Source organism: Crinia signifera, chromosome 5 (assembly GCF_055691185.1).
Source record: "Crinia signifera chromosome 5, ASM5569118v1, whole genome shotgun sequence".
NCBI classification, from domain to species: Eukaryota; Metazoa; Chordata; class Amphibia; order Anura; family Myobatrachidae; genus Crinia; species Crinia signifera.
This window is the reverse complement of record NC_139221.1, coordinates 85,519,957-85,541,421: the sequence shown is the minus strand read 5'-3', so window position 1 is coordinate 85,541,421 and position 21,465 is coordinate 85,519,957. Positions and strand designations below refer to the sequence as shown.

Below are 21,465 nucleotides of genomic sequence, written 5' to 3'. Positions count from 1 at the left end.
TCACTGCCAACAGATGGCAGTGTTTTGGAGACACACAATCAGACACTAGACTTATATATGTAAAGTATAGATAAAGTCACTTACCTTATGATCCGCTTTGTTTGCAGCTGAAAGTTGTCTAAGGAAATCAACACTTGTTCATTTTTGTGAAATAGCGGGAAATCTAGTTCAGCAGGTTACAATTGATCAGATTTGCTATAATTCTCTATTTTGAATTAATTGTTCATCTAACAAATAGTGTTATTTTTTTTTAAATTACATAACTTTAAGGGCCTGGTTCATAATTGATCACATGGCTGCACACCAAGCAATTATTGATACACTGCGAATACATGCAGTCCATGGTACGCATGCTTGAAGCCATCCTGCTTCAAAGTCTATACGCATGCCATTCAAAAGGTGATTAATAGGAAGTAGTCATATGGGGGTAGAAACCGTCCGTTTAGTGGGCTTGGGAGTCGCAGGCGTGCCTAGATAACTGCTGGAAATGTCCAGGAAAACACTAGGTGTGCATGAGCATTTTAGGGGAGCGTGTGTAACATCACCTCCAGCCTGGATATGCCTTTTACAATAGAACAGCCGAGTAAGTACAGGGGCCTGCAATGACTTGTGTCCACTATAAAATTCATTCGATGGTGGGCCTGTTACGATGGGTTTGGGACATATTTGCACGGCTGTGAATAGATGTGTAACCGTACGCATCCATTTGCACAGCGATCACATAAATGTACCAGTTGGGATTTCACTCTAGCAGTGTGAAGGCATAACTGAACACTGGCCACTGTGAATTCGCAGCCGTGCGACCAGGTCTGAATCAGGCCCAAAGTACCAAGCAGTATGCTCTTAACTGTCAAGTTACAGGTTGTGTTTGAAAAATGACAGGTGCTGATTGGTTGGGGCTTATCAATTTATCTCTCAATAAGTCTCGCTATATTACACCATTCACATCGCAATTCCCAGGGCCGTTGTATTCACAATAAACCTGGGTCACCCATTATACAGAGGACGACTCGGGTTTAACCCTTCTTATAACCCTAGTTGAATTGCCAGGTTTGTCAGCCCGCGTTATAAGCTGTGTTGCTTTCACAGCGCACCTGGACCCTGTTGGCAGAGTATATAGCAGTGCTTGTGGTGTTGTTAGACGTCACACTTTTTAGCTTAACCAGGAATGCAGGTTTATTTGTAGTGAGCACAGAGTTAACAGTCATCAAAGGGTAAACTTTGGGGTATGCGGTATACAGCAGATATATAACACAGGCAGGTGTACACAGGTGTATGGTGCAGGTACTTATCCTATCCTGTAGCGTGAGCTGAAGGGTAATGGAGGTCTCTCTGGCAGTGATGAAGAAGTATGCACCGCCATGCAGACTTAAAGTTGGTCTGTGATGGTCGCAGCGGGGCTATCGCTGCAAGCGATATACAGGAACTCTCACTGGCGGTGATTGGCAGTGCCTCTTGCATGTCTGCCGGGGATCTGGGTGCCATCCTCACACACACACTGCTTAGCGTGGCATCACCTCAGCATGGGCGCACAGTGCAGGACACAACTGGGCGCGCTGGTAATCAACCCCTGGAACTGTCACTCACTCGTAAAGGCACTAATAAACTGATGCAGCGCACAGTGGAACAGGGACTGCCTACACAAGGGGGCAGGAGGGACATATCAGCCTGCGGGCTGAAGCTGCTGTTGCCGCTCTGGGTGACAGGTGCAGAGCGATCCTCTTCAACAGAACCGGGTCGACAAGTAACCAACCCGGCAATTACCTTGGTGCGAGGTGCGGTGTGAAATGGGTATTAGTCTCTAATTATCGTATCTTTTAGAACCCCCACTGAATTTAATTGTCGGTTAAGAGCTCCACTGTTGTGTTAATAATTTTTTCCCTTTCCACATTAATAAACAGTTTTTTAATTATGTTGTATGAAAGCAGGGAAACTGATTGTGATTAATTAGCTGGCTGCAAAAGGTAATCCAAAGAAATCATGTCATTTTGATGAAAGATGTTTAATAACACTATATCTTGTAAGGTTTGTGTTCCATATTGAAGTATTAATATTAATTTACTACTTTCAATCAGATACTGTATTACATTATTGTAGGGTTTTGCTAACACCAGCATATGTAACTCTATTAAGTGGCTGGCTCCAATTTGGGAGCAGAAACAGAGTTAAGCCGTGATGCCGATGGCTGTAAAAAAACTTGGGGATGCATCTTGTTCCTGGGGATGTCTCTAGTGTGCATCACTTGAAAATGACTGCGGAGGCCATTTTCCAAATTATTTCTGTCGGCAGTGCAGGGACTCTGCTGCTGGTTTCTGGAGGGGTAGGTATTGGGGACGTGCATTCTCACCTGCCTCACCCCACCGCACGCCACTGGTAGGTATAATATTTGGGTGCAGGGTGTGTGGTGTGAGCCCCTTGGACCCAGGGGCCTGTGGGGGTTATTCTGATTCACTCACAAAGGCACAATCACTCTGTAATGGACAAAACCATATGCACTCCATGTGGGGCTGATGTAACATGTGCAGAGAGAGTTAGATTTGGGTGTTTTATTGTTTCTGTGCAGGGTAAATACTGTCTGCTTTATTTTAACACTGCAATATAGATATCAGTTTTCTAACTCTCTCTGCACATGTTACATCAGCCCCACCTGCAGTGCATATGGTTTTGTCCATTAGAGAGTGATTGTGCCTTTCTGAGTGAATCAGAATAACCCCCTCTGTGTGCACCACACACCCTGCACCCATTATAAAAGATCAATTAGCAAAGAAAACCTGGTTATTTATTTATTTATTTACAGTTTCGTATATAGCGCAGCAGATTCTGTTGCGCTTTACAATAGTAGATAGTGATAAAACAAACTGGGTAACAACAGACAGACTTGGAGGTAGGAGGGCCCTGCTGCAAGTAATGGACCCACACATTTATTCCTGATGGGGAAACCCACACTAGAGGGTGAGAACGCTGCATGTCAGAGCTGTGAGAGCCCTTCCTCTATAACACTATTTGATTGCCTTTTATTCCCAGTCCAAAATGTCAAAAAACAGCTTCATCCAGTCATCTCGTTTTAAAGTACCATAGAACTCACATAACATCCTCCCTATCTGAACAAAGAAAATAACAAGACGTGCAGGCCATTCTAATTCACATGTAAGAATCATGGGTTTACAGACGAAAGTGACACTTTTATTAGATGAGTTAATTTGATAAAAAAATTAGTTAAAACAAAATGCTCTGGGATACAAAGAGATCCTAATTGTATTCTATTATACTAGTTTCTGTGATAGACTGCAATAGCAAGAGCACCACCATCAGGCCTTTGAAGTCAGGACTGTAAAGGAGTAAAATACTGTATGTACTGTAATGAGAGATTGACAGCTGCATCTGAAATGATAGTATATGGTGGTTGCTTTATGCACTACTTTGTGGTCAGAAAAAACAATTTGTCTCTGATGGTTGTCATAGAGAAATAGAGGTGAGCCAGCTATGTAGTTCAGGGGTGAACCAGTTCTATGTGTAAGACAGGCAAAAGGGATAACATGTAAAGCCTGACAGCACTTGTGATTTGCAGTCATAATTACTATAATTACACCATTATTCTGTACTGATGGCCTCGTCTGAAGGACAGAACTATTCAATAATAATATGAACGTTGGATTATTTTTATGCATCTCTTGCCCACAGGAAGGCTTTCACCATGCCTTATGTAATTGTCATCAGATATCTTTGTACTGTATTATTGAAAAAGTGATAAAATGTAGAGTGATATACCACCTGCCAATCAGCGCCTATCTGCCAGGTTGTAGGCTGTGTTTGAAAAATGAAAGTAAGAAGCTGATTGGTTGGTGGTTTATCACTCTCCAATTTATCACTTTTAAAGGCTTATTAGGAAGGCAATTTAGGGAGGCCAATCCCGGGATTGGCATCCCTAGTGATAAGGAGAGTATAGAATTGCTATAAATGACTTGTGTTTCTGCAGTGATTGCCTTACTTATTCAGTACTATTGGAGTAGGGAGCTGTAGTTCCTGGGTTTAGTCCCCTAAACAGTTAGCAATATGTAGAAATAAAAGACACTGCTTTCTATGGTTGGAAAGGCTCCTGGATGGTATTAAGTTGCAGAATGTTACTATTGTTTGAGGTGTGTTTAAAACATATGGCTCACTTCAGTAAAGGGAAATTGCTTCTATAATTTACTCCATTGAAATTCCTGCAATTTTTTAAAAATAAACGTGAAAGTCTGCTTTTATTATTTTTAGCAATGTTCCTATCTGTTGTGGCCTAGATCTTTAGATTCTATTGTGTACATGATTTATTTCAGCAAAGCAAGACAGTGAACCAATTCTGCATGTTTATGTGTCATATTGGATGCTAGAAAAAGTACAAATATTCAGGCACAGAAGTCAGCACTCCCAACATTGGTCCTTATTCTGATTGACTGCGAGTCCACCAAGGGCCACCCCCCCCCCCCCTCAGAACCCCCGCAGGCATGCAAATGGATGATTTGCATAATCATCCATTTGCAGCCTTGGGTGCGGTGGAGAAATCATTTGATGGTCGGCGACCATCAAATGATTTCTACAGCACTCGCAGATCTAAAAGACCTCTATGGTGTCTTAGATTTGTGGGTACCCGTACGGGAACAGGGCGTGCAGTTGACACCCGCTGTTATCAGCTGCCCCCCGCACCAGCATCACCAGCCAATTTGCATGGGAACATCCAGCGTATTCCTGGGAACGCCCATAAATCACCGGGCGTTCCTATATGCAAAATGCCTAGCCCGCCACCACACGCCCGGACTTCAGTGTGCTAGAGCTGTGGGTGCTCGCACACAGCGGCTGCACATGCGCATAAAAAGCTATGAGCAAGCGCAGTCGCAAACAGTTGCTCCCCCGTGCAAATGCACGGGGTACTGATTGAATATTAATACCCCCCCATCGTCTGGTACCACTTATTCATTTTCCAGCCATAAAAACTGATTTTTGACCAATGTAATTATCCCACTATCCAATTTTATAAGCCTCTTTCATTGGCCAAAAAAAAGTGCAGTATATTGAAACTCAATTGGCTGCCGTAAATTACCGCAAATAACTGTAACCGTTTAGTATACAGATGATCTTTTCGCAGGCGGCAATACAAAAAAAGTGAATCCCCTACCACTATTTACACAACAAAAAAATTCACCAAGAAACTGTTTTGAATGACACCACCATGATGTCTACATACAAATAATGAAACAGTCAATAAAGAACAAAAACATCAATAAGCAATTTTGTGAAAATTTAAAGAAAAATACAGTATATTACAGGCTAACTATTTTTGCAACAAAGACAAATTTGCATGCTGCAAAGTTAGTTATATGTATATTAATCAATGTGTGCTATATCGAACCTTGTTATCGCTGGCTGCTTATACCTAATTATCATTACACTTTTTTCATATTATACAATATTATTATGTTAGTAATATTTGTGCTTCTTTGTAGAGGGTCATTTACTTGGCAGTTTTTTTTTTTGCAGTTTCTCACCATCATTTCCAAACTGATACAATGTTTCCTTTTTGGCTATAGTCATTTAATGTACCGCTGTGAAATTCCAATATTACGCATATAGATAGATGGGTAAGCATCCTGGTGGGTGGGATTCTGGCAGTCAGAATTCCAGCGTGGGCTTACGGACTAGCTCCCAGAAGACCAGAGCTGGAATCCCAACATCAGTGAGGATGCAGATGCAATTGCAAGAGCCAGCATCCCGATTTAGGTTTAGACTGCTGGGAGGTAGGTTTAGGCACTCACATTCCAGATAGATAGATATATTACATTAATTAGTTGTCTACTTATCTACACTAAGGGGGTAATTCAATTAGCAGTGAAAAAGTTCATGGGGGGGGGGGGAGGTAACCTTGGTCTATAACAGCTGTGGCTTCTCAATTGCACTCCTTTTCACCCCACTTCAATTGCATAAACCTGCGGTAATCTACTCAGTGGTGGATTTAGAACTCAAGGGGACCTAAGCAAGACACAGACACTTATCTTTTTGCAACAGTTCACTTATATTGTTGCTGAAAGATGTCTTCTTGGTCAGCGAGCCGGCCATTCCAAACAACCACATAATCTCCCTATTGTGCGCTCCTAAATTAAGGTACCTTAATGGATGCTGCAGTCCAGGAGGGTGCCGGACGCAGTCCCGACAGTCGGGATCCCGACAGTCATTTACCTGACGCCGGGATCCCGACTGTCAAAACGCCAACAGACAGGTGCCTGACGGCCACCCGCTATTTTCCCTCATGGGGGTCCACGACCCCCATAGAGGGAGAATAGAATAGGTGGCAAGCGTAGCGAGCCACCGTGCCCACAGCGTGGCTAGCGCAGCGAACCCACAAGGGGCTTTGTTGCGCTCACCATGCTGTCTGAGTCCGGGCAGTCGGGATCTTGACATCTGGCTAATGACTGTCGGGATCCCGGCATAATCGGCATAAGGCTCAATAGCATTAGGTACCGGTGGACATAACCCTTGTGCATCACACTACAGTGATAAAACTCAAAAGCTCCCATTATCCTTTGCTAGTTTATTTTGAGTTTCTTCATTGTAGTTCAGTACCATTTACCAGCGTCAGTGTTGGTGTCTCCTGCCCAGATTCAGCCTTGTCAGCGAGCCTTCTGGGACTCACTATGCCCTAAGCGGCTGCTTTGGTTATAAAGTGGTAAATCTGCTACTTAATCTACCACGGCTAATTAAATTCCCCCCTAATTGTTGTGCTTCTCTGCCTTCTACCTGTCTGTAACTGTATGGAGAATACATATTGAAGTGTAAATTACCTGTTAATTAAATTAATACATTTACATGGCCTCAAGAGAAGAGTTAATTGCTTTTTCGTATTGACTGAAAGTGATGAAACTAAAACTTATTTGAAAAATATTACAGAGTAGAGCTACACATCGTTAATTGTCTTGGTAATATATATATATATATACATATATATATACCAAATACGCACCTGCCACTCAACTACCCCTGCTACTCATGCAATAGCCCACACCACACCTTCTCAAGCCACACTACCCCTGCACCCAGACCAGCAATCACCACACCTACACATCCACCACTCCCACAAACCATGCACACATCCCTCCCCCACCCACATCACAACCCCAAATGACAATCACTCAACTGATGCACCCCCACACCAAAACAACACACACCACCCACATGGGCCGTACCTGCAACTCCAAATCCCCCCTCCACAGTCAATGCACCACATTCTTCATCAAATTCAAAGCATATTTCACACAATAAAACTATTCAAAGGTTAAGGGGTGGAACCCCTTACAATGGTGTGAAGAGCACCCTAGTGTATATATATATATATATATATATATATAGAGAGAGAGAGAGAGTCACCATCTATATAGAGCAGCTCCATTCTAGGAGTTACTGGTCGGAAGGCACCGGGGACAGTTAGCACAGTATGCAGTGAGTGCCAGAACCATATTGTTCTATATATATATATATATATATATATATATATATATATATATATATATATATATATATATATATATATATATATATATATTCGGAAGTAGGAGCCTACTGTACATCCATTTTTTTTAACATTACTATGAGTTTCAAATTAAATATTGTAGAACCAACATGTATGTAAAGTCTAATACGTTTTCTTTTTCCTTCTACAGAAACGGTCCCGAGGTCACGTCCTCTTTGATAAAGTGTGCGAACATTTAAACCTACTGGAAAAAGATTATTTTGGGCTAGTGTACAGAGACTCTGAAAATCAAAAGGTACAGATCAGAAAGAATTCAGCTGGTAAACTGTCAAACAAAAATAGGCATTCAGGTACACATCTGCACAGCTCAGAATGGAATGAAATCAGTTAAATGTCCTTCAGTCTTTGCCCAGTGTAAAAAAAAATGGAACCAGAATTACATGCAATTGTTTCTGCTAGGGAATATAATGCAAAATGCCTGCTTGCTATTTATAATTAGTGTACATTACATATAGTAATTATACTTATTTTTGTGTATGAATATATTGTAAAGATGTCATTATCAAAAATAATTATTCCTGTTGCATACATGTACATAAGCTGACATTATTTGTCTAATTACTTTACGGTAATTACACTAATTTTCCAATACAAAGTAAATCCATCTGTAGTTTATTAATTCATTTATTTACAGTTCCCTATATAGCGCAGCATATTCTGTTGCGCTCAACAATTGGAAACAACAGTGATAAAACAAACTGGGTAGTATCAGACTGATATAGAGGTAGGAGGGTCCTGCTCCCAAGCTTACAATGAGACTGTATTCTACATAATGTAGATTGTATTCTACATTTTGTATGTTTTCTATATACTGTATATATGCCTTTTTTTAAGCTCATGGTCCACTGGCTCGGATAGTTGTAGTGGTCATCAGTATGATAATATCTGAAACTAGTGTAGTATTAAACAAAAAATGGATAACAGCACTGGGAAATAGGGCAACACGATTTAATATGTCAATATATCCAATTATCACAAATTAGACGAACAGGTACAATTAAATCCTAATTATTAAAAGCAATAATACTGTACAGTGTGTTCTGAAATAAGTATATCAAAATATTAGGATAAATATATTATACACCAGAGGTAGTCTAGTATTACTGAATGTTTCCATGGTTACAGATGGCACTGGGATAAGGTGGTTCTGATTCTGAGTTGGGCACATTCTCAGCCATCCTTTCATTATTTGCCACATTTTTGTCTGCCACTTTATGCTAATAGTGCTACACAGCCCTTCCCTGATGTACATGGATGCATCCGATTGTGCAAGGACTGAGTCCCCAATTGTCAGTGTCTGTAGATGTTGAAATAACGCTTGGATACAGCAAATGTCACACCATGTGTTACAGTATGTTTCAACAGGTGATTTAAGGCTGAATTTTGAGTTACCTTTAGACATAATGGGGCAGATGTATTAAGCCTTAACAAGAGATAAATTCAAGTGTGATAAGGAGAGATAAACGTCCAGCCAATCAGCTCCTTACTGACTTTTTCAAACACAGCCTGTAACATGGCAGTTGGCAGGTGATTGGCTGTTTATCTCTCTTTATCACCCTTGCATTTATCTCTTGTTAAGGCTTAATAGATCTGCCCCAATGTCCTGTGCAGGGTTGTCACATAAACCTTATGGGAAGACTTGTGAATCTAGTACAGGGATTGGACACCTTCGCATACCTCCCAACAGTCCCGATTTTATCGGGACAGTCCCGATTGTCAGGGCCTGTCCCGCTGTCCCACCCGCGGGCGGCAGTGTCCCGCGGTGTGGGGGGGGGCTGTTGGGAGTCCCCCCTGTCAGCTGCTAAGCAGCTGGGAATAAACGCTGTGCGCATGCGCACAGCGTCTATTCCCGCAGCCAGGGGGCTGGGGGCATGGCTAGAGGCTCTGGGTCATGCCCCCATAGCGGCAAAATGGGGGCGTGGCCTCGCGGGGGAGCCGCGAGTATAGACCACGCCCCCAAATTAGGCCACCCACCCCCCACCCCCCCCCCCCGAAAATGTCGGCGCGCAGCAGCGTCCCGGCTGCTGGACTGCAAGAGTTGGGAGGTATGCCTTCGTCCCTCCAGTTGTTATTGAGCTACACATCCCAGCATGCCCTGGTACAGTTTTGCTATTTGGCCATGCTAAAAACTGTTGCAGGGCATTCTGGGATGTGTAGTTTAACAACATCTGGAGGGCCGAAGGTTCCCTGTCCCTGATCTAGTACTTGGGATCACAAGGCTGAACAGTGGAGGGAACATACTCTTTGAGTTTTCCTTTAGAGGCAGTTCTTAGTATTATTTGGAATAATAACCTGACAAAGATATCTTATGCTCATCACAAAAAATATAAAGATACCCTAAATACATTTTATTCTTTACTAAGGTATTAACTGTTTCCATTTGAAAAATGTTAAATATATCTTATTACATTAGCTGGATGATGTTTGCAGTAGAAATCTGTAAGCTGGGCATGTACCTTTCAGCTTCCATAAGTCATCGGGATATAATGCGGAGCCAAAGGCGAGCTTTTGTAGATAGTAGATGCATACATAATTAACATATAATTGTAGGCTGCCTTTTGTTGCTTAAATCTCTGCAGAGCGCTCCAATATTCAAGCTGATATTCAGCATTAATTCATGTCTTTTTCTGAGTTTTTGACAAACACGTCTTTAGAAGGGCAACATAGTATATATTTCATGTGGATTACAGCCCCAGTCCATGTGACTGTTAATATAAATGGTATTAGTAGTAATACACCTATACATCCCTGTGCTAAATAACTATATCAGTATATGATATTTTGCACACTAAGGGGGTATATAATCCGTGATTCTGACTACCGGAACCTGTCCTATAATATCATCGAGTAAGTGAAGACTTGTGAGATGAAAAACAACACATATTCTAAGGCAGGGATGGGGAACCTTCGGTCCTCCAGCTGTTGTTGAACTTCACATCCCAGCATGCCCTGCAACAGTTTTAGTATGGCCAAATAGCAAAACTGTAACAGGGCATGCTGGGATGTGCAGTTCAACAGCAGCTGGAGGCCCGAAGGTTCCCCATCCCTGTGCTAAAGGCAGAGGGCAAAATAAGGGTAGAGGGCCCTCTAGCAGCCCTAAGAGGATCTTCTCAAGCAAATACAAGTAGATTAATGCACTCAAAACTCCTCTGTATAATCCAAATTTATCCTATGCAAAATGTTATTGTCACATTCTTTTTTCTAATTAGATGCAGTCAGTTGATTAGAGAACAATTAGTTGTACAATATCTTCCAGTCATCTCACTCTATGACAACAGTGAGGCAGTAGTTTGACATGATTACAAACTGGCAGAGGCGGATTTAGGAGTCAGACTGCCCCTGGACACAATATTATTGCCCCCACATCCTTTACTCTCAGCCTCAGGGCCTGCTAGGCATAGCTGCCCAGCAGCAGTGATAGGCTGCGCTAGGTAGACAACATGATAGTGCTAAAGCAGACAGCCCCAACTTCTCCTGCACCTGCAGCATGCAATTCACCACTCAATCCCCACTGGTTCCCCATGAGAAAAGGGATCAGCAACTCTGATATGGGGGTGGGTGGTGGGGACCAGGGAAGTGACTTCTTGCTGTGCTGCTTCCAGCAGGTGGAACCCCTAGGCATGAGCCTCTCTCACCTAGTGGTAGATCTGCCACTGCAAGCTAACTACAGGCAGCCATATGGAAAGAACTAGTGTTGATAGGACTCAACTCCATTTTGACATACTGAAGTGCTCCTCCTCTGTAACTACATATAAAGTAAACACTGCACACACTGCATACACCATTTCCTGCTCATAGGGAAAACCATTGCCACCGCCACCCCCTCCACCCATCACTGCCATCATAGATACATACAGAGTGGACAGAATTTACCAAACGCTCCAAAATAATATTTCATCATTAAATAGGTGATTATTTGTAATGTAGCCTATCCTGGTTCTATTTAGACTTTAACCCACACCTGACAGCATTGTATTTTAAAGCATTGTTTCAATTACACTGCTCTTACAGTATTATTAGGGCTGGAATACTGTTAATGTCACATTGATTTACATAGTGTGTATACTATATATATGCACATGGGCTTAAAATGGCAATAGAATTCCGTGGTGATGCATACATTCGGTTACAATTTAAAATAAGTCACAATGAGCCTAATTCAGACCTGAAGGCACAGCTGAGAATTTGCAGACTGGGCGGATTATGGACAGACTGCACATGCTTACAGACCATAGTACGCATGCAGGAGGCCGTCCTGCAATCAAAGCTTGCTGCTTTTAAAGCTGGCCATTCGCAAAGTGATTGACTTGAAACCAGCATTTTTGGGTGGTAACCGTCCTTTTCTGGGAGTGTCAGGTATTTTTTTGGGAGAGTGTGTGATGTCAGCTCCAGCCACGGTCAGCCTGAATCTATCACAGTCGCCAAGTAAGTCCAGGGCTACTCAGACACTGCACACACTGGTAAAATCATTCAATGGTGTGCGGCTGGCGAATGTATTAAAAGCTACTTTTCGCAAGCCATGCTAAGCCATTTAATAACTGTTTGGTGGGACCAATGGTGGTCAGACGTGCCCACCGGTAGGTAAGACTGCGCCTCAGTCTTACCTACCGGTGGACATTAAAAGAACAAAGAATCATGATTTCCTAATGGCACTCTTATCACCTACTGTAGTTTGTATAAATAGTTATAGTCCTCTTTATTGGATCTTCTTTCTTTCTCCTCCTTTCTTGTTCTCCAGAGAATGTATATGGAGAAAAAAATTATAAGGAAGAGAGATACGTCACTACCCTATAAAAAGGAGGGTCTTCACTACCCATAGGAACAGGATTAACATCCCTTATTGAGCTTTATTTTGGACGTATTACACTATTTTCTTCTCTTTCTTGTCATTTTTTTCTCCATATACATTCTCTGGAGAACAAGAAAAGAAGAGAAAGAAAGAAGATCCAATAAAGAGGACTATAACTATTTATACAAACTGCAGTAGGTGATAAGAGCGCCATTAGGAAATATCATTCTTTGTTGTTTTTATTTCTATTGTAAAAGGTTTGACAACCTTTTTTATTTGATGATATCCATATAGCTGCTCTCGGCGCAGTTTTGAATCTGTTATTCTATTTGTGCATTACCTACCGGTGGGGACATCTGACCACCATTGGTCAACCACACGCACCCACAGGAGTTCTGGACTTCACCACCACAGTCTTACCTATCGGTGGGCACATCTGACCACCATTGGCCACCAACACGCACCCACAGGAGCTCAGGACTTCACCACTATGGTCTTACCTACCGGTGGGCACATCTGTCTACCATTGGCCTCCAACACGCATGCACAGGAGCTCTGGACTTCACCACCACAGTCTTACCTACCGGTGGGCACATCTGTCTACCATTGGCCACCAACACACACCCACAGGAGCTCTGCACTTCACCACCACAGTCTTACCTACCGGTGGGCACATCTGTCTACCATTGGCCACCAACACACACCCACAGGAGCTCTGCACTTCACCACCACAGTCTTACCTACCGGTGGGCACATCTGTCTACCATTGGCCACCAACACACACCCACAGGAGCTCTGCACTTCACCACCACAGTCTTACCTACCGGTGGGCACATCTGTCTACCATTGGCCACCAACACACACCCACAGGAGCTCTGGACTTCACCGCCACCAGCCCCCATCTTCCCCCAGCGATTAACACACTTAGGGGTAACAAATGGGGTGAAGGGGTGGATTAACTCTTCCCTGAATCCAAACACCCACAATTACTATTGTCACTGTGTCTCAGTATAACTTGTTTTTTGCATTTGTATTTGATCATGTGTGGATTGATATATGTTTGTAATTATATTTGTACAACTCACTAAGTAAAAAACTATTACACAGTGCAAGTCCTTACTCATCATTACTGCACACACGGAGGAGCAGAGCACAGTACTATCTATTGATATATACCTATCGATATAAAACTATTCTAAGCCAATTGCTGGCTTGCAAAGCGTGGGTTTTCCCTCTGGCAGGGCTGTGTAAAGCTGATCGCAGGGCACTGCAAAATAGCAGCTGTGCGATCAGGTCTGAATTAGGCCCAATTGCCTTGCTCTATGTGCATGTTTTATTTTGCATTGTCTTTATTTATGCTGTTTTTTTATCATTGCCTAGAACTGGTTGGACCCTGCTAAAGAAATCAAGAAACAAACACGAAGTAAGTTTTAAAAGTATTTAACTATTAATTTCACATTTAACTTATTTTCATATTATTGTGTCATTTGCTATTCAGTCTTGGTAAAAATCGAATGTACAGCTCTGATTTGAGTGGGCTTCAGGGGTTCCCATCTATTATTCACAGTGCAGATTGCCATACAGAAGAATGAAAGAGTGGGTAGTATCGAGTGTATGGTTTATCCAGGCAGAAGCAAAATAAATTGAATTTATTTTAGAGGTGACTGCACAGATCTGACTTTCTCAGACAGGAAAAAATTTAAATGCCTATAAATATGTGTTCTTGAGTTGAATTTGTCAGCTCTATCCTTGAATACCCCTAATGTTCTATAGATGAAGGTACTACAGGTGATTTAATTTACTTGGTCGAATAAAAGCTTTTGTCCATCAGTCACATTCTCAAAAGTGGCTTTTTTATTGGGATAATATTAATGGTACTTGAATGTGCATAACACAGCTTAATTTATTTAAAGCCACAAGAGAAGTACTAGAGAACGGCAAAATGTGTCCTACAAAATATTCAAGCGATTAATAAATAGATCTATAGTGCACCAGAACCTTTGCCTTTGGGAGGGTTTCTCCAGAGGACAAAATAATTAAATTAAACCGTATCATTTATTTCACTAAAATATATTAAGACGTCATTATCATTGCTATTAGGAATTGCTATGCTATTAGAAATTATAGAAAATATATGAAATGCACCTAAATGTAGTGCATTACAATAATGGAGGAATAAATATATTCAACTTAATTTTTAGTTTTTTTTTTTTTACATTAAAGCTTATTTTTTCAACAAATGAATTTAGAAAATGTTTTGGAGAATGTTTTGAAAAAGCAAATGGGCCTGTGGTTCTATACTCCCATTTGCCAAGAGTAAAAAGCATTCATTTCTATTACTCATGCTAGAAAACCAGTGTGCAGGTGTTACACCTACACCGCCTCTTATGCATAAGTGGGAATGTGAGTGCGAGTGCTGTCTACACACTAATGAAGATGATGATGATGTTTGTCCACATTGGCTGGTCACTTCGAATTGAAGAATGATCTGATGCTTTATTCTTTGATAGTGCTATATTATGGGATTTGTTGGGTATATTACTTGTTTTCTACCTTACATCCAATACAACAAAAATATGTATTTTAGAGGGGATTTTTAATTATTTAAACCCAACAGTATAGTATATGGGAGCCTAATTTAGAGATGGACACAGTTCACACAGCAGCTGCATCTCTGGAGTCCTCTGCTGTATGAAAATATGGAAATGCTTCTTCTGTAAATAGACACCCACTACCGGCTTCTCTGATCCTCTGCTGCGTCTGAAGACACAGTAATACATTACTCGGAATGGATGGTGTTTATGCTGGGGCAAAGAAGCCAAGGATGCATCCATTGGCCTTGGCATCCCACAAAACAGAGCTATCACACCCCTCCACCCCAGTATTCTGAAATGCTAGCCCCCTCTCCCCTCCCAGTAGCTACAGCTGTCAATCTTGCTGTGGCTTAGGGAGCACTGCGATCCTCATCGCAGATACAGATCTGTACATGTGCAGAACGATAACCTACAGAGATTACGTAATGTACCGTGCTTGCTTACATCTCTGAATTAGACCCTAAAGAGGTTATTCTGGATGAGTCCACCAGATGTCGCCCTGCGAATGCCGATATGCACGCCCCACTCACATGCCACATTCGTATGCATGGGCCGCGAAGGGATGTTTAACAGAAACATCCATTCGCAGGCTGTGGGGGAATACCCACATCATTCGATGGTTGTCGGCGATCGAATGATGTGGAAGGCCCACGCACATCTAAGGTTAGTCTGAGGTAACCTTTGATCTGCTTGGACATTCAGGAGGAACTGGATGGGCAGCTGACACCACCGGATGTGTGATTACCATGGGAGTGCTCAGTGTTTTCATCGGAACACCGATGAAATGCTGGGCGTTCCCATGGGTGTAACTATCCACCGTCTGTTCGCCGTACGCCAAAATGCGGACCAAAAAAGAAGGCCTAAGTATGTTACTTTTACATGCAGCATTAAGAAAGCACTGTATGGGAGTAAGGGCCACATTCAGATGTGGTTGCATCTTTGTATGCAGTGATATAAATAAAATGTATGCAAAAGCTGCAGGAGACATCTTGGGTGAAACATCAACATTACAGGCTTCTCTGATCCGGTTGCAACCATTAGTTACATCATCAGACTTTTGAGTAGCAACTGTATTCAGCACAAACCCCAAATTGGAAGCTTCATTCTTACAACACCTTGTGTGAATTCACTTCCACTAATGTGAGGTAAATTTACTATTGAACGGTACCTTGGCCTGTTTAGAATTTATTTTTGAAATTGTCTTAACAGGGCAAGTACCCTGAATTTTAAAACCCATTGAACCTGGCAAATTAATCCCCGGTAGATGGTGAAACCTTTTTTTATACCAGAAGGGATATTTGGAATTATGAATTTCAATGTGACTACACTTGTATTTGTATAGAACTTTGTTGAAACGGAACCCTTTTTGAACCCGAGCACCCAGCATGGTGAAATATCCACAATTTTAGTTAAGACTTACCACCAATACATATGGTCTTATTTTTCATGATTCAGTTCACATTTATTGGACATATCCACTTTGTTGAAATATCATTGTGGATTCGCTAACCCCTGATGAAGTCTCAACCTGAGACGAAACGCGTTGGGGGATTTAGCTTGTTAACATCAATTATGCACTGAAAAATCTTCATTGAATTTTAACTTTTTAATAATAAATTTCTCATTGCCTTCGTCTATACATGTTACTACAATAATAATTGAAATACGGTTGAAAAAAACAAAAAAAACAAAAATATATATATATATATATATATATACATTTTTTTGTTTGAGGAGTCACACGTTCTCGTGTTATTTTTCCCAGACGTCCATGCTGGCATAGTTATAATTACACTGCTGCTCTCTGTCATATTATCTCCGTTATTTTTAGCTGAGCTCTGTGTGGATGTCTTACACACAGTGTATCCTTCCCAGCAGCATTCTCACCCATCACTATTATTTTCACTCAGATGTGGATTTTACCGCTTTTCTGTAGAACATAATGACCTTGCATCTTCCAGCGTATTCCTGCTGCAGTCCTTATGAATGTAGTTTTGCAGCATGCTGAGTCTCAAATGAGCTAATACTTGCTGAAATCGTCTATCTGCAGACATCTCTGTATTACTCCTCTCATATAACAGGCACTGAAATGGGCTCAGCACTTGTTAGCTGCAAAGTTTCAGTCTTAATATTGCAATAAAGACAAATGTGCAATCATGTGATGCGTCTTTGTTTCTTTCAGATGGTTTTTGGCAGTTTTCTTTTAATGTGAAATTCTACCCACCTGATCCATCTCAACTTTCAGAAGATATAACCAGGTATTTAAAGACCTTGAGCTTTTATACATTTCCGAAATGCTTCAGCTGCATTTGTTTTGTAAATGTAACATTTTATGCGAGACCTTGTCTGAACCCAGCTTGTTTTTTTTTTCTTTGTTTTAACCCTTTGAGTGACAAGTGAATTTGTCAAAATAGGTGTGAAAATTGCCAAGCAAACATTTTAATTCATCACAATGACCTGTAATGTTTACCTTATATATAAGTATAATCTTTTTACCTTCTGTATAAATATAATCTTTTTTTACACAACATTTTCATTAATAATAAATGTGAGCAACGCTGGCCTTTGTAGGTGATATTTTGCTCATTTCTCAAAGAGATGTTGGTACTCAAAGGGTTAATCTTTAGAATCTAAACGGCGACATAATACTTGCCTGTACAGCTTGCTGCTTCTGAATGCTGCATACTGAGGTCAATATCGTGGAGTTAATATACTAAAAAAGTAGCACAGAAATTGAATAGGCAAATTTTTATTTTTTATGTCACATGATCCATATACGAATATTATCAACCGCTAACAAACACCTGACTTTACAATGCTTGCACATCGCAACATCACTGGAGATAACAAAACGATAGCCTCACATACAGTGCATCCGGAAAGTATTCACAGCACTTAATTTTTTCCACATTTTTTTTATCTTACAGCCTAATTTCAAAATGGAATCAATTAATTTCTCCCCCGTCCCTCCCTGAATATTCTAGACACAATACCCTTAATGACAGCATGAATAAAGTTTTTTCAAATTTAGTAAAAATAAAACTAAGAAATCACATGTACATAAGTATTCACAGCCTTTGCTCAATACTTTGGTAATGCCCCCTTGGCATCAATTACAGCCTCAAGTCTTTTTTAATATGATGCCACGATTGCTTACTCTGATTTTGCTTAAAGCATTCACTTTACAGCATCCAAACGATGAGGACACTCGGCAGGAATGTTGCCATTGTTTGCAAAACATTCTAGAAATGATCTTGTCTGACATAAGTATAGCATGTTGCATTTTATTGGTTTTCCTTTGAACATATTTGTATTTGTTCTGCATGGATGAAATGTTGTATTGTGTTTACAGTTTACAATACACACAGTAAACAAATGTATTCTTGTTTCAAGTTATTGTTTGGCATTGAAAACGTATTATTTTGCAGGTTATGAAAACATGCTCACAGTGTAGATAATATACATTAAGGCTTATTTTGTAATATACCGGAAATAGAAAGAAAACACTCGGGTATTATATATATAGGTTGTATTAATCAGATTACACAAGAAAATCCAAAGGTTGTTCTAGCTGATTTTGATATCTGATTTGCACCATTATATTTTTAAATACATCCTATTATGAGAGACATAACAATTAATTCTGTTCCCAAGATTCCTATTGTTTATTGTTTGTTTCTATTGTTTCCTTATATAATGTTTTTGTTTTTTTCCCAAGTACATTTTTTGGATGTTCTATTAAAATACATCTAATGATATCATCGTATCTTAATGTATTTTCCAGTAAGCCATTTAAAAAAAACAAAAAAAAAAAAAAACAACCAACAACCCCATTTGGATATATGTGTGATATAAATGTGTGTGTGTGATTAATAGTGTATTTTTTTGTGTTGTCTCATTTCTTTGCACACAGGTATTATCTCTGCTTGCAGCTACGGGATGACATTGTTTCTGGGCGTCTCCCTTGTTCCTTTGTTACCCTTGCTCTCCTGGGATCTTACACTGTGCAGTCAGAACTCGGGGACTATGACCCTGATGAGTATGGGAGCGACTACGTTACTGAATTTCGCTTTGCACCAAACCAGACAAAAGAACTGGAAGACAAAGTAGTTGAGCTGCACAAAAGTTACAGGTGATTTACAGTACAGTATGTGCAAACATTGTACAAAATGATTTCAATATTTAATCTATAGATTAAAGGTGAAGATAAGAAAAATCAAATGTTTAGTTATGTGATGACATGCCTAACTTTTAAACGTTATATTTTTATTTATATTTTTCTTCTTTATAATGAACCTTTTCAGCCAATAGTAACCAATAAAGTGCGGACTGGTGATAAAGTTTAGACTTTTCAACCTTTCTGCATAAGGGGCCAATTCACGATCGCTCAATCCGAATTCTGACCCAGCCCCCGATGGTCGGGCGGCGGGCAGCATTTATGGGTTCACTAAGCAGCGTATGGCTGCTATTAAAAGTGTTCATATCTTCATTTAAGTTATATACCTTTTTTTAATCAATTTATTGAACAAAACGATACAGCATCACCTCTAGAATCCCAAAACTGGTGTAATGCTGCCTATACACATGTGCGATTGCATTCGATGCGATCTCGGGTTCGATTTCCCTTGAAGCTCACCGTTTGCTAAATCGCATGAAAAATGCTAGCACGGCGCCCATCGCATGGCATCGTGTACCTTATTTAGTGGTGTGCGATGCATGCGATGCGATGCTTGTACAATTAAATATTGCATGCCAGCAAATGGGATGCGATGCGATTTTTAATTGTACAAGCACCCATGCCATGAGATGTGATGGGTGCTTACAATGAGATATAACCCCCAGTATCCACGCCATCCCGAAGCGTGGCGAGCACAGCGGTACGCGTTCTCCGAACTTTTCATACCCCCACTATCCATGTCAGTGTGGAGTTGAATTTAGATAGTGTGGCGAGCGCAGCGTGCCCGAAGCGTCGCGAGGGACGCGGAATACGAGCCCGAAGTGTAAAGTAATCCGTGTCCCCTCACGGGGCTCGCTGCGCTCGCCACGCTTCGGGCTCGTATTTCGCGTTCCCACGCGGGGCTCGCTACGCTTCAGGCTCGGTGGCTCGCTGCGCTCGCCACACTATCTATAGTCAACTCCACGCAGACTTGGATAGTGGGGGTATGAAAACGTTCGGAGGACACATACCACCGCACCTCTTGGGGCTCGCTGCGCTCGTCGCGTTTCGGGATGGCGTGGATACTGGGGGTTACATCTCATTGTAAGCACCCATCACATCTCATGGCATGGGTGCTTGTGCAATTAAAAATCGCATTGCATGCCGCTATATTCAAAGGGGATGCGATGTGATGAGATTTTTAGGAGCCCATATGATGGAAATCGTGGGCGCCGTTCTAGGAAACAAGTACCAAAGCATTTTTTTGCATTCGATCATGCGATTTATCGAATGCATCATTCGTGAAAAAAATTGGCAGAATGGCACGATCGAATGCGATTACGTTGAAGGCATTAACAAACACACCAGATTGTCGAACAGGTCTTGAAAAATTGAAATAGAGGTCTGGCCTATCTGGGGGGATATATAAACAGGCAGCCATTTTAACTCCCTGCACTCCTGTTTGCTTTGTGACTAGAGAAGTTTGGTTTATACCTGCTGCTCGTTCCACATTGCTAACTACCGTGCACTGCTTTGTTCTGCCTGGCATCACAAAGTGCTTCTATCCTGCTCAGTCTTGATGGATTCTGCAAGATTTCAAGCTCTGATGAGCTACGCTGTGCTGAAGATGAGAAGAGACAGGGAGAGGGTCCAGCAATAGAGAAGAGAGAGATCATGCTGGACAAGGGCCTGGTTACTGCAAAGGCCTATATGCCCCTACTGGCTCATATCTGTGAATGTAATTGTGAGGACTTCAGAAACGTTCTACGGATGGATGGCGACACCTTCCAGGAATTGCTTGGTCTGGTGACGCCCTATATTGAGAAGCAGGAGACCAGATGGAGGGTTCCAATCTTGCCTCAGGAGAGGCGCCTGGCTACCCTGCGGTTCCTGGCGACTGGGCGGTCCTTTGAGGACCTGAAGTATGGGACAGTCATCTCGGCAGGCTTTGGGATACATCATACCTGAAACCGGCAAAGGCCATTATCAAGTTTTTACATTACAAGTATTGTAAGGTAAGAAAATCACACCACACATTGCTTGCCATTTTAGCAAAAAGTTTTATTGAAAAACTGAATGTAAATTTTTTAGTTTTAAAACAACACTTTTTTAAATATGTGCCCAACATGGCTGAGAAGCCCAGACATGTGAAAACACAACAGCACTTTATATCTTTAAAAGGATATATGTCATATAGTAGCATAAAACTATCGCACTCTACATAAAGTGCAACATCAATTATAAACGGGTGCCGGACGGGTTCCCGACAGTCGTTTACCCGATGTCGGGATCCCGACTGTCAAAATGCCGATAATCACTCGCTATTTTCCCTTGTGGGGGTCCGCGACCCACATAGAGGGAGAATAGA

General features: G+C 41.4%; 1 protein-coding gene across 23 annotated transcripts in view; it reads left to right on the top strand.

Moving 5' to 3' along the window:
- EPB41L3 (erythrocyte membrane protein band 4.1 like 3) overlaps window positions 1-21,465 on the top strand; it is a 262,411-nt gene that overhangs the window by 181,164 nt on the left and 59,782 nt on the right. For all 23 annotated transcript variants that reach the window (XM_083187591.1, XM_083187582.1, XM_083187602.1 and 20 more), the window contains exons 4-7: window positions 7,689-7,793; window positions 13,728-13,770; window positions 17,124-17,199; window positions 18,855-19,073. In XM_083187591.1, the coding sequence (XP_083043717.1) occupies window positions 7,689-7,793; window positions 13,728-13,770; window positions 17,124-17,199; window positions 18,855-19,073 (443 nt within the window). The remainder of the gene's footprint in view (window positions 1-7,688; window positions 7,794-13,727; window positions 13,771-17,123; window positions 17,200-18,854; window positions 19,074-21,465) is intronic.